The following is a 16,411-nucleotide window of genomic DNA, read 5'->3' on the forward strand; positions in this document are numbered from 1 at the left end:
TTGTTTTAGGGTTTTATTACATTTCTGTTAATTTATTGCATTGTGCCCTTAGGCATTTTCCCATTTATGCAAATTAAGTACATATCAACCTTTTTTTTTTTGCTGATTTTTAAAATTAATGGCTGAAAAGACAGTACTAGCTCCAAAAGTATTAACTATCCAGATAATAGTTCCTTTCTGATTAAAGTATTTATCCTCTTCTTTGTGACTAACTCTCTTTTCCTTTTAAAAAACATTTTCCTCTTCCTTTTCTAGTATGACTCTTCTAATTTTTTTCCTGATCATATTCTTGCTCACCAGCACTGATACTCTTCTTTTTGTTCCTTCCTCTTTCTATTTCTTTGATCATTTCATGCCTTAGATTGACAGACTGCTGACGAAAATTGCTCTGAATTTTTATATATTGTAAAGTGCTTCCTACATATTAAGCATTATAGAAATATTAAATGTAAGCACTGTAATATTATCAAATTATAATGATATCCGCTGAATTCAGTCTTGCTCTGTTTCACAAGTTCACATACCAGTATTGTAATTCTGGGGCATTATATAGACAATTACATTTTTAATTGTGTCAAATATGTTAGTAAGCAATATGGATTTAAGTGGTTCTTACACTGAAATATATGTCATTTTTCCTGGAAGCTCCCCTGGCCCACAAAGGCCTGACTGAACATTGACCCAAGTGGCAATTCTTAGAGAGGATGGTTTTAAGGATAATAATTCAACTTTTCTGATATTTACCACTGATTACTTGTCCAAATAGCTCCTCCGGTGTATCACCAAAAAAAGGAACACACCCAACAAGAAACTCATAAAGAATAATTCCCATAGACCACCAGTCCACTGGCTTGCCATAGCCCTGTCTTAGAATTACTTCTGGAGCAATATATTCTGGCGTGCCACAGACCTAAACGTGAGAGAAGAAAAGCAAACCTGAATTATATTTCTGTGCATAAAACTGTAAGTTGATTGCAATCAATGTGTTAAAAGAAACATATTGAGAATTACAAATTTTGCCATGACTTTCTTTTTGGCTGCATGTATTTCAACTTTTCTGATGAAAGCACTCAAGCAACTAAATGCAAAATTCAACTGCAATTCAGATCTCAACTGAAAGCATGAAAAAATACTTTATGTGTGTTGTTTGCTAATGTGAAGTCACAGTAAATTACATATATTTATACTAAGCACAATTGGCTCCTTATTATAACATGAAAACTGCAATGGATTTACCTTAAGTAACTCTTACAGTGAACAGATTGTGGGCAAATGGTAATGAGGCATGCTTAAAGGGAAATGGGCCATAGCTAGGATTTTTAGCACCCTTGATTGTGCAATGCATCATGAGTTCCACAAGTACTCTGCTGAGACTCCTGAATTCTTTATAAAAACAACTTTCCATTTGTCTCTCTTACAATCTCACTTGTTCACAATTAGATCATTCATCTTATTAATAGACCATAATTGAAGGAGGGAAAGTCTAGAACAGTAAAGGTAACTCTTACATATAGATTTGTAACAACACTATAGAAATAAAAAAGCATCTACACAATTTGCAGTTTATCTAATTTCTAAAGTGTTCTGCAAATACAAAAGGAACCACACATCTCTTACCTGTTTATCCAGAAATTCTCTAGCATCCTTCTCAATGTGACCCTCATAAAGATTGGTGGTCATACTCATGAGGCCAACCTTAGATAGTCCAAAATCTGTTAACTTTATATGCCCCATGGAAGTTACCAGTAAACTGCAAATGAGAATGATAGTAGATTACTATTACTTTCTACTTCACTGCTGTAACAGCATAATGTTTTCGCTGTAACACATAAATTTAAACTCACATTACAGTCACAGTATATCATTAAATTTGTTGGAATAAAGCCAGCAAATGGATATGACAACTGGCAAGGGATACAGGATGTGTTATGTGGGGTCTTAGACTCTCTTTCCGGAGTACTGCTAGTGAGAATGTCACAGTCCCATAATAGCACAGCCAATTAGTAGGTATAAAGAATAATTCAATGGAAGTAGCAGTGTGATTGATCTCTCCAATGGGTATAATTTCGAAATCTCATTCCTTTTCAGACAACACATCAAGATCAGAATGGCCTTGTGGCACCAACCTTAGGGCCAGAAGTGCAACTCCACTCATGCTGCCACACTGAGTGCCCTATGCATGAATAAATGTGCAAATAGAGCTGGTAATTAGGCTTTATTAAATCTTATAATAAAGTTATAGGCCTCAAATCATCATAGAAGAAATTGAAGATGTCTACAAAGAGGTGAATAAATATGCATATAAACTGGGGAAGAGGGAAAGCATTTATAAAGTTATGGTAACTATAACAAGAAGTAATAGGATTTGCATTTTTCCTTCATTTAGTAGTAGGAAGCAAAAAGAAATCCAAAACTATGGAAACTAAATAAAGATGTTTCTCCATAGATGGTGGCCATCATACTACAAGAATGCGACAAAACACATTTGTTTTTTGACAGCTCTAAAAAAGCTAACTTTGAAAATTCTGAAGTGTCTTCATTCAGCTCTTGTTTAAAATAATCCACACCTGAGAAAAGCTTTAACCCTCTTAACTGGACCATTATTATCCAAAGGTGAGTCTGCAAACATTTTCATGATCTGACACATGAAGAAACTGCAATACTTAACAAGTGTCAAATGGTGGATAAAGCATATAAACAACTGTTGCCCTTAGCTATGGACTATGACTGGAATACCTCCTTGAAACGTACTGATGCAACGAGTTAAAAATAAAAGAGGAACTAGTCAACAAATTCACTATAATTGCAGTTCTTTTAAAAAGAAACAAAGCAGTTAAATGATTATATTCTGAATTTATCTATCAATAAAATTTTATTACATGGACACAAGCCCATTAAAATAAAATTAAAACCCTGGAAGTCATTCAATATGTAATATGAAATGAGTAAAAGGTAAAGGTAAAGGTACCCCTGCCCATACGGGCCAGTCTTGACAGACTCTGGGGTTGTGCGCCCATCTCACTTAAGAGGCCAGGGGCCAGCGCTGTCCGGAGACACTTCCGGGTCACGTGGCCAGCATGACATCGCTGCTCTGGCGAGCCAGAGCCGCACACGGAAACGCCGTTTACCTTCCCGCTGGTAAGCGGTCCCTATTTATCTACTTGCACCCGGAGGTGCTTTCGAACTGCTAGGTTGGCAGGCGCTGGGACCGAGCAGCAGGAGCGCACCCTGCCGCAGGGATTCGAACCACCGACCTTTCGATCGGCAAGTCCTAGGCGCTGAGGCTTTAACCCACAGCGCCACCTGTACACATAGAGTAGTACACATATAAACCACAGAAGAGGAAAACCATGCAAACTACACTACACTTCATTTCACTTTGCCCAGAGGCTTCATATACGATATCATTAGTTTTTCAAGCAACTATTAGTTACATGCTATATACATACTTATCTGGTTTCAAATCCCTGTGTACTATTCCATAGTTGTGGAGATACTCCAATGCCAGAACAGTCTCTGCAAAATACATTCTGGCCATGTCTACAGGCAGAGGTCCCATATTTTTCATTAAAGTAGCACAATCTCCACCTGAAATATAATGTGTATTATTAAACCTATTCCACACTGAAGAGATGTTTCAGGATTCAGTTTGACACACAATTATAATTAAGAACAGTGTATCCTTAAGACTGTGAGCAGACATGTTGACTGTAATAGAAACTATTATAGTAATAGGACTTTTTTGCCACTTTACATCACAAAAAATAAACTAATATTTTTTTAAAATTGTGTTACATACACTCAAATTAGTTAAAGAAACCAATGTTGAACGTTTTAGGTATGCGTATCTCTTTTTAATATTTACCCTTTACCAAAGGATTTATGCAAATTCACTCATAGAAACACGGACAAGGAAGAAAAGTTCTATTTCAGTATGAACATCTGGCACTAGCAGAAGCATGAGAACACATGGAGGGGGTGTGTGAGTAAGCAACCTATCTTATCTACTTATAATACTGATGGGTGAATCCTCCTGAGGAGCTTGATTCATAACCGAGCCCAACTAACCCAAACCAAATAACAAGCTCATTTATTTCTGAATCAGACCACATAGCTTTCCAGGTATTAAGTACAACATGGTCCAATTCCGTCACCAACCCCATAAGCCTCCCCACTCAACTACCTCAGCTGGTGGTTGCTGGTTTTCTTCTACAGCTTAAAAAAAAAGGAAAGGGGGGAAAGAACACAGAACCATCGTCATAGTAAGCAAAGTGTCTCATCACCCCTAACTACCCCTAACCATTTTGCACTCCCCCAATGACCTCTCAATATGCTACAAGGAAAATCTGGGAGTAATTTCAGATCAGCCCTTATAACGCGCCCTGCCTTTTAAGAAGGTGAACATTATGAATTAGTGGGATTTATCTTCTATCTTGTCATCCCTAATTTCTAGTGTGCATTGTGGACACTGAAGAATGGGAATCTGTAAGGTAAAAATATTATCATCTTCCAGTATTACACTACGCATGCCACTGGATGTAGAACAATACTGTACCTTCTACATATTCCATGACCATGCATAAATGACGTCTAGCTTCAAAGGAACAGTACATGCTGACTACAAATGGATTTTCTGCAAATGTCAGGATATCACGCTCAACAAAAGCCTGCTGAATCTGGTTTCGAAGAATGAGATTCTGTTTGTTAATCTTCTTCATTGCAAACCTCTGTCTGGTTTCTTTATACCGCACCAAATAAACAGCACTGAAAAGAAAAGAGAGAAAGAATCAGGATGAGATTGTTTTTAAATCTACTACTTCTAATGCACACTATGCTAGAATTCCAGGATTCAATTTCTGACCTAAGTTGCCACTTCATGTTTTTGTCAGTACTCACTAAAAGGCTTTATGATGGGGGGAAACTATTATGGCGCAATATAATAATTAAACCTGAGACTGCTTACTCTGCGAGTGTGCATCATATTTATGACTCCACCTTTGACTCTTAAGGATGAAATCTTGAACACAAAGGAGGGAGGGTGAGAGCTTCATGATGAGACAGCTTTTCTTTCCAAATTGTGAAAGTGGTACACCCACTATCCTAGACATTACCAATGAATAAAATTTATCACTACTAAGGCAGCTGTGCTGTGGCTGAGTCAATCTGGAGTTCGCTGACATCATGGCTGCTACACAGAAGCCTTCCAACCTCTGATCAAACTCCACTCAAGTTCAGACCCCTATATATTTCTGAATATGGGCTGAATTATGTTTATTTTTATTTGTATCCTCACAATCTTTTAAAAATAACATCAGCATTATCTTTTCCACATAGTCAAAGTTCTATCCCTTATTACCACTACAGGAACATTTCTTAAGATACACTTTCTCTTAATTTCTCTCATTCTGACAGCACCATTCCCATTTAAGTGTTGGAGCAGACAAAAGAGATTGCACCACACTGAAATCAGGACGACATAGCACCTTAGGCAAAATATGAATCATATTACATCCTTTGTACTTCCTTTAATGAAGCCATGTGACTCAGCCCAATAACGTTTTGAAACTGGCTTCTGCTCCTCGCAATCCCGTCAGAATGTGTGTGTGTGTGTGTGTGTGTGTGTGTGTGTGTGTGTGTCCACACACTCAATCAATAAAGTTCATTTCCTTGCTGCTGGCCACAGAAATTATGGCATAAACATATTTAATCCTTCCATATAGTTTATGTTCTTTATCCCATTTGTTTCTCTGCACTACAAACCCTCTTCTTTGAACATGAATTATTTGCCCTGTTCAGCCTTGAACTCTTCTCTTTGATTTCAATGCGGTGAGCTCTTGTTTATCATATATACAGGAAAGTGGCCCTCATCATTTGCATTAAGTTTGTAAAAAGGCAAGAGCAATCCACCCTGCTCTGCTTTGTCTGGGAGTGCGGTGGACGGGATAGAGATGTCCCTCCAGCAGCCCTGCTGGCCTCCTGCTGGTCACCACCTGCAGAGTGATACCAGCAACACTCTGCTGGCAAGGAGCTTCCACTTCTTCCTGCCAAACATGCAGGCAAACAGGATCCTTGCTAGCAACAGCCACCAGAACACCTTCAAATGGGACTGTCCGGGGGCAGGGCTGGGTCGATCTGTGATCTGCCAGATGCCAACCTGGCCCTACTGTAGTGATGTGGTGGCATCAGATCTGATCTTGGCCCTAATACTGTGCCACTTCAAGGCTCTCAGAGCAATCTGCCTGCCAACCACCTACTGCTCCAGCCACCATGTGTAGGAGGAGGGTTACAAATGCTACAGTGGCCCGCTGCTCTGTAAAGTTTCCACAAACAGGAAAGTTTAGGGAGGTCGGAATTTGGACTCATCCCCAATACCCTGAAAACTAAACAATTAATTAATCAACTGATTGTGCATAAGAATATAAGGCTTCATACATGCTACACCTTTAAAGAACATTTGAAGTACATTTTCCTCCTCAAAGAATTCTGGGCAATGGAGTTTATATCTCACAGAGTTACAATTCCCAGCACCCTTGACAATCCACAGTGCCCATAATTATTTGAGGGAAAGAATGTGCTTCAAATTTGCTTTAAAGGTACAGGCAGCCCCCTACTTACACGCATTCAATATGTGTGCAATCGTGTATGTGCACATTGTGCCGAACCTTCAGAAACATCATAAATACATCACTGAAATGTCATTAAAAGGGCAGAACAGAGGTGGGGCGGGGAAGCAGGGCGGGGTGTTTGCAGGCTTTTTCAATGGGTTTCAATTATACTTTATTTCACCGACACATGTGGTGCCTCAGAATGTAACCTCCGCATAAACGGGGAGCTGCCTGTATAGTGTATACACACTCTTAAATGAGCCCTGCTGTATAAGACCAAAGGCCTTCCTTGTCCAAAATTATGTTCCTATGGTGGCCAACTACAGATCTATGGGAACCACACAAGCAGGGCAATAGTGCAAGAGCCCTCTCCTGCCCATTAACCCCAGCAACTGGTCTCAGGGGGAAGGTAGCTCCAACACTGGAGGCAATACACAATCATCATGATTCATAGCTACTGATAATTTTATACAATATTTAGTCTAAACCCGTTTTAAAGATGTCCAGGTTGTATAGAGTCTAAGCAATAATGGAAATTAGTTGTGTGAAAGAATGAATAGGCTATACACCATACACAGTATGGTTGCTTAACCACTCTAACAAAATTTAAAGATAAATGCTATATGGCATATAACCACATACTCAAGACCACAAGTACCATTAATATGGCATGAGAGAAACTGCACAGCAGATGACACTGTGGAACAAATTTAATTATTGCACAGACCAGCTACAGTGGTACCTCGGGTTAAGTACTTAATTCGTTCCGGAGGTCCGTTCTTAACCTGAAACTGTTCTTAACCTGAAGCACCACTTTAGCTAATGGGGCCTACCGCTGCTGCCGCACCGCCGGAGCACGATTTCTGTTCTCATCCTGAAGCAAAGTTCTTAACCCGAGGTACTATTTCTGGGTTAGCGAAGTCTGTAACCTGAAGCATCTGTAACCTGAAGCGTATGTAACCTGAGGTACGACTGTACATTTGAAATCAAGTGATTCTTTTGTGAGGGTTCCACATTACAGTTAACATTACTGATTTTCCTAATCTAATTTGCTTTTTTCCAATTCTCCCTCACCTCATTTTCATTATTACATCTTCTATTTAATTCTATAGGGTGGATCCAGATGTACTTAAGAACAGACCCATTGGAATCAATGGGACGTATTATTATAGGTCTACTCTAAAGTATGTGTATGTCTGAATCCAGCCACATATTTGTTTATCCATACTGTTTTTGATAAAGTTTTCTTTTTTTAAGTGGAATGCTATGAGAAACTCATGCATATAGGTCAAGATTCAGCCAATGGGCATGTACACACAGCAGAAAATCACACACATCCAGAGACTGACATCTGGTTTCCTTTGCAGTCATTGCTAGTGCTAAATAGAGACAAGCAGTTTTGCAGTAGCAGTCCAAAGTACCTCAGGTTCACTCCCTTGTTCACAAATCTGTTCTTTGGAATCTAGTCAAACTACATTGGAACGCTAATGGCCAAACATAAGGTAAGTGTCTTTTAAATCTGAGCATCAGAAAGAAGAGCTGTTTATCAGCCAACTATGTCTGCACAACATCTTGATAAACATAAACAAAAACACAGTGATGCTTTCCTTCTTTCACTTGACTGATTTAACCTTAGAAAAACGTCTTTTTACATATAAAATAAGTATTTTCCTGCTTTCAGTCAGTTTACAGGCCAAAAAACTTCATTAAGAGCACCATATTTAGGGCAGTTCATTTATTTATTTGCATTAAAGATTTCTGTGCTCCCTTTTTAATCAAATTGTCCTCCACTGGCATTTAAATAAATTAATAATGTTAATTAATTTATTTCCCTTTTATTAAAAAACACATGCCTTACACCCAAATGGAGCTCCTGTTGAGAATATATTTTCCAAAATATGCCTCAGAAAACACAGGATGCAGGGTAGTGGCCAGCTGGAGGACCTGGGGAAGAGGAGGCAATTTTCTCAGATTCCTACTTCTGCCTGCCACCCCCTAATCCGCCCCAAAATCTATGCCACTGCTTAAGAGATTGGGATACCCTCTGGAACATGGGTAGATAAACTAAGGCCTGGGGGCCAGATCCAGCCCAATCGCCTTTTAAATCCGTCCCAGCGTGTTTTCACATGAGTAGAATGTGCCCTTTTATTTAAAATGCATCTCTGGGTTATTTGTGGGGCATAGGAATTCATTCATTATTATTTTTTCAAAATATAGTCCGGCTTCCCACAAAGTCTGAGGGACAGTGGACTGGCCCCCTGCTGAAAAGGTTTGTTGACCCTTGCTCTGGAACAATGTAAAGGTGGGGGCTGCAGAGGAAAGGGGCAAAAATAATCCCCGCCTCCTTGTCTAGATCTAACCCATTATGGATGGCTCATTAGGATGAGAATAGGGCAGAAGTGTCCCTACACTGGCAAAAACAAGATCTGAAATATTTTCCCCACAATGCTAATAGTAATCTCTACAAATTAGATAGTTTATTTAGAAATGCTTCCTATTCTACTAGGAAAAATGAGAAAAAGCACTGTTCCTTTAATCCCAAAAGCGAAAGAGCATCACCCCTATCAAACTTAAAGCAACACAACCAACAATAGGTTTTGTTAATTATTTTGTGTATGTATCAGCCACATATGTTTATTTCCCTGCTGCTCACTAGCAAAGTCTCGAGAATACCTAATTGTAGTGCACAGCAACTGTATTTATGTAACCTTCAACAAAACTAGAAATAGCTATTGAACTGTTTCACCAAAGCATACCGATGAGGGATTAAGCAAGTGCAACAATTGTGAATGAAACTTCTGTTCTGAGGTTAAAATAATTGGGGAGGGGGGGAGAGAACACATTGCATTTGCAACAATAAACAATTTATGCACAAGAAACACAAGATTTGGCTTACAGAGGAAAGTCTAAGACAAGACAGCTTGTGAAGATATTAATGACTTGGCCTGCATCCTACATGTTTACTGATTCACAGCTTGTTTAACTTCTTGAATATTCTCAACTATTCATTCCCAATAGCCTAGTGTATCTGATGTGATATAAAGTATTTTAATTCACATGAATGAATTTATTCCCCCATACAAATGAATCTATTCCTCCAGTTCTCACCCAGCTTTTAAAATACATACTTACTGAAACTTAGGGAAAAGGCTCACATGTTTAATTGATCAAACTTAGTAAATCTGATAAATTTATGCCAAAATCAAGAATTATATTTTGAAACACAGCATGTAGGCTCTCTAATGAAGGCACCTAATTCCATAACAGAACCAAACAAATAAAGATCAGAATGTTGGCGGTTCGAATCCCCACGATGGGGTGAGCTCCCATTGCTCGGTCCCTGCTCCTGCCAACCTAGCAGTTCGAAAGCACGTCAAGTGCAAGTAGATAAATAGGTACCGCTCTGGCGGGAAGGTAAACTGTGTTTCCGTGTGCTGCTCTGGTTCGCCAGAAGTGGCTTAGTCATGCTGGTCACATGACCCGGAAAAACTGTCTGCGGACAAACACCAGCTCCCTCGGCCAGTTACAGCCGCAACCCCAGAGTATTCCACAACTGGACCTAATGGTCAGGGGTCCCTTTACCTTTTTATATACATACATATTTGGTTCGATCAAAATGCTTCCATTTGGAAGAAACAGCATGTTACACTATCATAATAAAAACATTAATGAACTACATCAGAAAAATATACCCGGTGACATTTCTGAAAATAAATCAATGAACCATAAGCTAGACCTCCCTTATTTATGGGACTGCAGAAAATTAATGGCCTGGAAAACACCAAAAGGAAAAATGTTGTCTGACAACATTAACTTTATTTTCAGTTTATACTAGTAATAAACAGCATTAAGTGCCTGTGAAACAGTTTATTGCTTTGCATCCACAAAAGAAATAGTATAATTATTGTTTAATGGTACTAAAATTCTTAACAGCTAAGTTATTAGTAAGTGCTACCTTTTTACTTGGAAATAGTGGTCCAATTTGACTGAACACAGGGGATCAGAATTCTAACCTTCTGAACTTAGCATTAATAACCCAAACAAATAAAGAAAACCAATGAATGTGTTTTGTTAACACTAAACAATGAAAAAAAATGAAAAAGCCAAATGATTTCAACATACGCTTTATGCACATGCTGCATATTATGCAAGATAAAGAGACTATTTTAAGCAGAAGTTGTACCAAAGATAAAATAATAATAATAAAATGGGAACCCCTTTCCCCATTTAAGAGCTAGTCATTTCATTACCAACATAGAAGAATTATTTAATTACATTTTTCTATACAAACTTGTTTACCAGCCAAGAAGTAAGCAGTTTCATTTTGAACAGTATACAAACCTGCATGCAAAAGCTATGAGCCTTATTTATTATAAGAGTACTCACCCATATGCTCCATTACTAATCAGCTTAATTGTCTCAAAATCACTTTCACGAGGCTTTCTTTTAAGTTTAAGGGATGCATTGGAACTCTTTAAAAGAAAAAGAAAAAAAATCCAGTTACACTAGGCATAAAAAGTTGCAATATACAGTGGTATACAAAGTATAAACCATAGTATATACCACTGTATACGAAGTGGGTCTACTTAAAACCAGTGTTAGAAACTGAGATGTGAAAGCTAGGAGCTAAATGGCACCTTAAACCTAGGTTATGGGCACAACAACAGAATGTCTAGGTGCTGAGTTCTAGAAGTGCTCTCTTACTGGACAAATTGCTTGATTAATGAATAGAATGGCGGTGCAGATAATCATTCTCTTCTATTTCACAAAATGCACAAACTACTTATTTTTATTTTTTATATTACTATAAAGCCAAAATAATTTTGTCAACAAAGAGTGGTCTTTGATTACAACTAAATACATAAATAAGAGAATAAAGAAAGTAACCCTCCAAACTAATTTCTCATATAATTGCTACATTTATATTGATTACTAAAGACAAATACAGTGGTGCCTCGCAAGACGAAATTAATCCGTTCCGTGAGGCTCTTCGTATAGCAGTTTTTTCGTCTTGCAAAGCAAGCCCATTGTCAGCTTAGCGGATTAGCGCTATTAGCGGTTTAGCGGCTTTTAGCGATCAGCTGTTAAGCGGCTTATCAGCGGATCAGCTGATAAGCGGCTTAGCGGCTTAGGAAAAGGGGGGGAAAGGGGGAAAAACCTGCAGGAACTCGCAAGACATTTTCGTCTTGCGAAGCAAGCCCATAAAGAAATTCGTTTTGCAAAGCGCCTCCAAAACGGAAAACCCTTTCGTCTAGCGGGTTTTCCGTCTTGCGAGGCGTTCGTCTTGCGGGGCACCACTGTAGAATGTATGCTGCACACTTTTATAAGATAATGAAATGAAACAATACAGCCAACTGTTTATTTTGAACTCATTATAAGAAAACATAGGCCAACGTAGCAAAAGACTTACACTAACTGATTCATCAGTTTCTGGAGTTGCTGCAGTTCCACTGTCATAGTTTGCTAGCTGGGCTATTTCTACAATATAAAAACAAAGTACACTATATTTTAAGAATAGAGTTTGAATATTTATTAAAATAATGGGCTAAAAGACAGAGGGTGCAATGTTTTAACTGATACAGGGAAATACAATTTACTTAAGGCATAACACTTTGAAGTTCAACTACATCTTCATTTAAACTGGTGTAAGAACTAATAATACAAAGTCACGCTAATGAAAGCAATAGTTAAAAAATGTATTTTTTACCTCCCTGATAAAATTTTACGGTGGTTGGAAAAGAGGAAATGGCAAAAATCTCCACCTCGCCCCATTTGTCCAGCACTAGTGTACCTCCACTGAGCGCATATCAGGATCCAATTCATAGTATGTACATGTCAATATTGGGCTATTGGCCTGATCCAGCAGGCTCTTCTTATGTTCTTAAAGAGCCCGGTGGATCAGGCCAACAGTCCATCTAGCTCAGCATCCTGTTCTCACAGTGACTAAACAGTTGCCTGTGGGAAACCAACAAGCAGGATTTGAGCACAAGAGCACTCTCCCCTCCTGTGGTTTTCAGCTGCCTCCAACGGTAGCCATCCTCACATCAGCTTTAAAAAATAAAACACAAAGGAAACCATCCCATAACAGCAAAAACCAATTCATAAACTAAACACACACACACACACACACACACACACGAAATCATTAATACAATCCAAGTCAAGAATGCATGTAGGTGTTTCTTTTAAATGAAAGCCAACATGTTTTCTCACTTAAGTTAAGGCCACCTACAACAACAATAAAAACTTCGTATTAGCTTTACTAGTAAGTTAAAAAATATGGGATTTTATCATGGAACTGCTGAGAGTGAGTTTTCCCATGCGCTTTTTTTTGGCTTGGCAAGACCTAAGCCATTAATGTACTTTGACAACCTTCTCAATCCAAAAATTATATTCATAAATAAGAAAATTAAAATGGTTCCGTTTTAAACATTACTTTTGCAAAATAACCATTATCTGAGAAACACACATTATTTGTAAACAGTAGGTAGTAATGGTATGAAACCACGAGTCAGCTTTTGAAGCAGGAAGTTAAGGAACCATTTTGCAATGCCTGAAGACATTTTTTAAAACTCATCTAAATACCATTAAACATCTGCTTTTTTATTCCATTGATTTAAACCATTTCTAAAGACTCATGATTCAAAAAGGTAAAGATGGTAATTTAAAAGCCATGGGGAAACATTTCTCCCCAGGGAACATTTCTGAAATACAACAACCAGGCTCCAATAAATGATGAATCTGTTGTGCTATTGCTTTCAGTACAGTATAGGTTATCTGGCATTATCTTGAAGTACTGCATGCATCATTTCACTTGAAGAAAAGATACTTTAGAAACTATAACAAAAAGGAGGAAAAACATAAAGGCTGAAATCCTAAGCACAATTACTGGAAAACAAATTTCATTGTCGTATTAAGAGGCTCACTCGCTTACAACTGAAAATATATCCTTCTTATAAACTTGTTTTTATAAATTAGTCAACTAGAGCTGACCTGATACTAACAATGAAGGTAAAAGGTAAAGGTAAAGGACCCCTGGATGGTTAAGTCCAGTCAAAGGCAACTATGGGGTGTGGCGCTCATCTTGCTTTTAGGAGCCAGCATTTGACCACAGACAGCTTTCTGGATCATATGGCCAGCATGACTAAACCACTTCTGGTGCAACAGAGCACCGTGACGGAAACCAGAGCGCACAGAAATGCTGTTTATTTCCCGCCACAGCGGTACCTATTTATCTATTTGCACTGGCATGCTTTCTAACTGCTAGCTTATCAGAAGCTGGGACAGAGCAACGGGAGTCTCCCCTATAGTTTCATAGGGGAACTATACTTATTGAACTTTTATTTCAATGTGTCTGAATTTACATACCACTGAAATTATTAACAAACTTCAAAATCTGCAGATGGGATCGCATGTTTCTTTAGATAAGTTTCAGAACTATGCAACAGAAAGCACCACTGCATGCTAATGTTGTTGTAACATACATACCGTATTTTTCGCCCTATAGGACACACTTTTTCCCCTCCAAAAATGAAGGGGAAATGTATGTGCATCCTATGGGGAGAATGCAGGCTTTCGCTGAAGCCTGGAGAGCGAGAGGGGTTGGTGCGCACCGACCCCTCTCGCTCTCCAGGCTTCAGGAAGCTATCCACAAGCCTTGGGAGCCCACAGGAGTTCCCGCCGGGCTCCCAAGGCTTGCGGACAGCAGCCTGCAGCCCGAAACCTGGGGAGCGCACCGGGCTCCCACAGCTTGCGGAGAGCTGCCTGCATCCCGAAGCCTGGGGCACGCGCCCCGGGCTTCGGGAAGATATCCACAAGCCTGGGGAGACCGGCACGACTTCCCACCGGGCTTCCTAGGCTTGCAGATAGCAGCCTGTTCTGGGGGGCTGGGGTCGGGGAAGCTTTTTTTTCTTTATTTTTTATTCTTTATTTCCGCCCCCCAAAACTAGGTGCGCCCTATGGGCCAGTGCACCCTATGGGCCGGAGCGCCCTATGGGGCAAAAAATACAGTAATTACAGTACAATCCTATTCAAAGTCTAATTTTGTTTATACGGTTTTAACATTAAAAAGGCAAGTGGGCTTAAATCACTGTTTGATTAGCCTGAAGAAATGAAACCTTGCAATAAATTAACTATGTGGCTAAATTATTTAAGAATCTGTACGCAAACAGGTACTGCATGTTTTTGCGGGGAAGTCAAGCTGTCCTCAAGGGACGTGGGTGGCGCTGTGGGTAAAACCTCAGTGTCTAGGACTTGCAGATCGTATGGTCGGCGGTTCGAATCCCCACGGTAGGGTGAGCTCCCGTCTTTCGGTCCCAGCTCCTGCCCACCTAGCAGTTCGAACGCACCCCCAAGTGCAAGTTGATAAATAGGTACCGCTTTATAGCGGGAAGGTAAACGGCGTTTCCATGTGCTGCGCTGGTGCTGGCTTGCCAGAGCAGCTTCATCACGCTGGCCACGTAACCTGGAAGTGTCTCCAGACAGCGCTGGCTCCCAGCCTCTTAAGTGAGATGAGCGCACAACCCTAGAGTCGGACACGACTGGCCCGTACGGGCAGGGGTACCTTTACCTTTACCTTTACAAGCTGTCCTCATCCTTCAAAAATACTAAAGAATACTAAAGAAGGTCAATAAGTGGTTATTTCCATGTTCTATCCCCACGTGCCAACCAAACTATTGTTTTAAAGGTAAAGGTAAAGGTACCCCTGCCCGTACGGGCCAGTCTTGACAGACTCTAGGGTTGTGCGCCCATCTCACTCTATAGGCCGGGGGGCCAGCGCTGTCCGCAGACACTTCCGGGTCACGTGGCCAGCGTGACAAGCTGCATCTGGCAAGCCAGCGCAGCACACGGAACGCCGTTTACCTTCCCGCTAGTAAGTGGTCCCTATTTATCTACTTGCACCCAGGGTGCTTTTGAACTGCTAGGTTGGCAGGCGCTGGGACCGAGCAACGGGAGCGCACCCCGCCGCGGGGATTCGAACCGCTGACCTTTCGATCGGCAAGTCCTAGGTGCTGAGGCTTTAACCCACAGCGCCACCCGCGTCCCAACTATTGTTTTAAACCAGGGCAATTTGCTCTGCTGATTTAAATAGGCAAGAAGACTAACCTAACTGTTTCCCATGGGAGGTTAATACATTTCCTAGAGAGGAATGCATGCCATATTTAACGTTTTGGTATAAAACTAAGTAGTCAATAGCAACCTAGGACCATAATCCAAAAGCTTTGGCCATGTAGTCTATATGTCTTTTGTTCTGAAGAATTGTATCTGCTTAGAGACAGATTTCTGTGTGGCTCGTTCTATATAAATACAAGGATAGAGAGTGTGATCACTTACTTAAATATAAGGCTGAAATTCTATGCACACTTACTTCATACCTCTGGACTGCCCTGAAATTTTCTTTTAAATCAGATTAACATACAAAACCCCATCTCAAAAGCGTTACTTTTATCTATGCTGCTACCCCCTTTACTTTTGAGATTTGCCCAATGACTTCTTTCTGGTTCTTTGAGTGAATCATATTAAAATTATCCAGACTATCCAAGAATGTTTTGATATGCTCTAACATAACTTATATTCACATAATCCTTCGTTTATCCTGCCCTATGACTTGACCTCACCTGCAGCTGTCCCTGCTTTTCTCAAAACCACTAAACGTCGCACCACAAATTTCCACCATGAAAACATTTAATGAGGGGAGGCATTGAGAAGCTCAGTCGTATCTTCCTTTATCAGCAATGCACCTCCTGAGATGAAAAAATGAACTGGCTTTATCCTTTATCTTCCTTTTTCTTCCTAACAACTTGCTA

At 39.8% G+C, this 16,411-nt stretch overlaps 1 protein-coding gene across 22 annotated transcripts in view; it reads right to left on the minus strand.

Moving 5' to 3' along the window:
- The window catches only part of MAST4 (microtubule associated serine/threonine kinase family member 4), a 210,853-nt gene that overhangs the window by 27,552 nt on the left and 166,890 nt on the right, over positions 1-16,411 (minus strand). For all 22 annotated transcript variants that reach the window (XM_083703393.1, XM_083703394.1, XM_083703391.1 and 19 more), the window contains 6 exons: positions 12,016-12,083; positions 10,992-11,077; positions 4,556-4,764; positions 3,450-3,588; positions 1,618-1,750; positions 745-910 (listed from right to left, as the gene is read on the minus strand). In XM_083703393.1, the coding sequence (XP_083559519.1) occupies positions 745-910; positions 1,618-1,750; positions 3,450-3,588; positions 4,556-4,764; positions 10,992-11,077; positions 12,016-12,083 (801 nt within the window). The remainder of the gene's footprint in view (positions 1-744; positions 911-1,617; positions 1,751-3,449; positions 3,589-4,555; positions 4,765-10,991; positions 11,078-12,015; positions 12,084-16,411) is intronic.

Source organism: Podarcis gaigeae (assembly GCF_964106915.1).
Source record: "Podarcis gaigeae genome assembly, chromosome: 11".
Lineage (NCBI taxonomy): Eukaryota > Metazoa > Chordata > Lepidosauria > Squamata > Lacertidae > Podarcis > Podarcis gaigeae.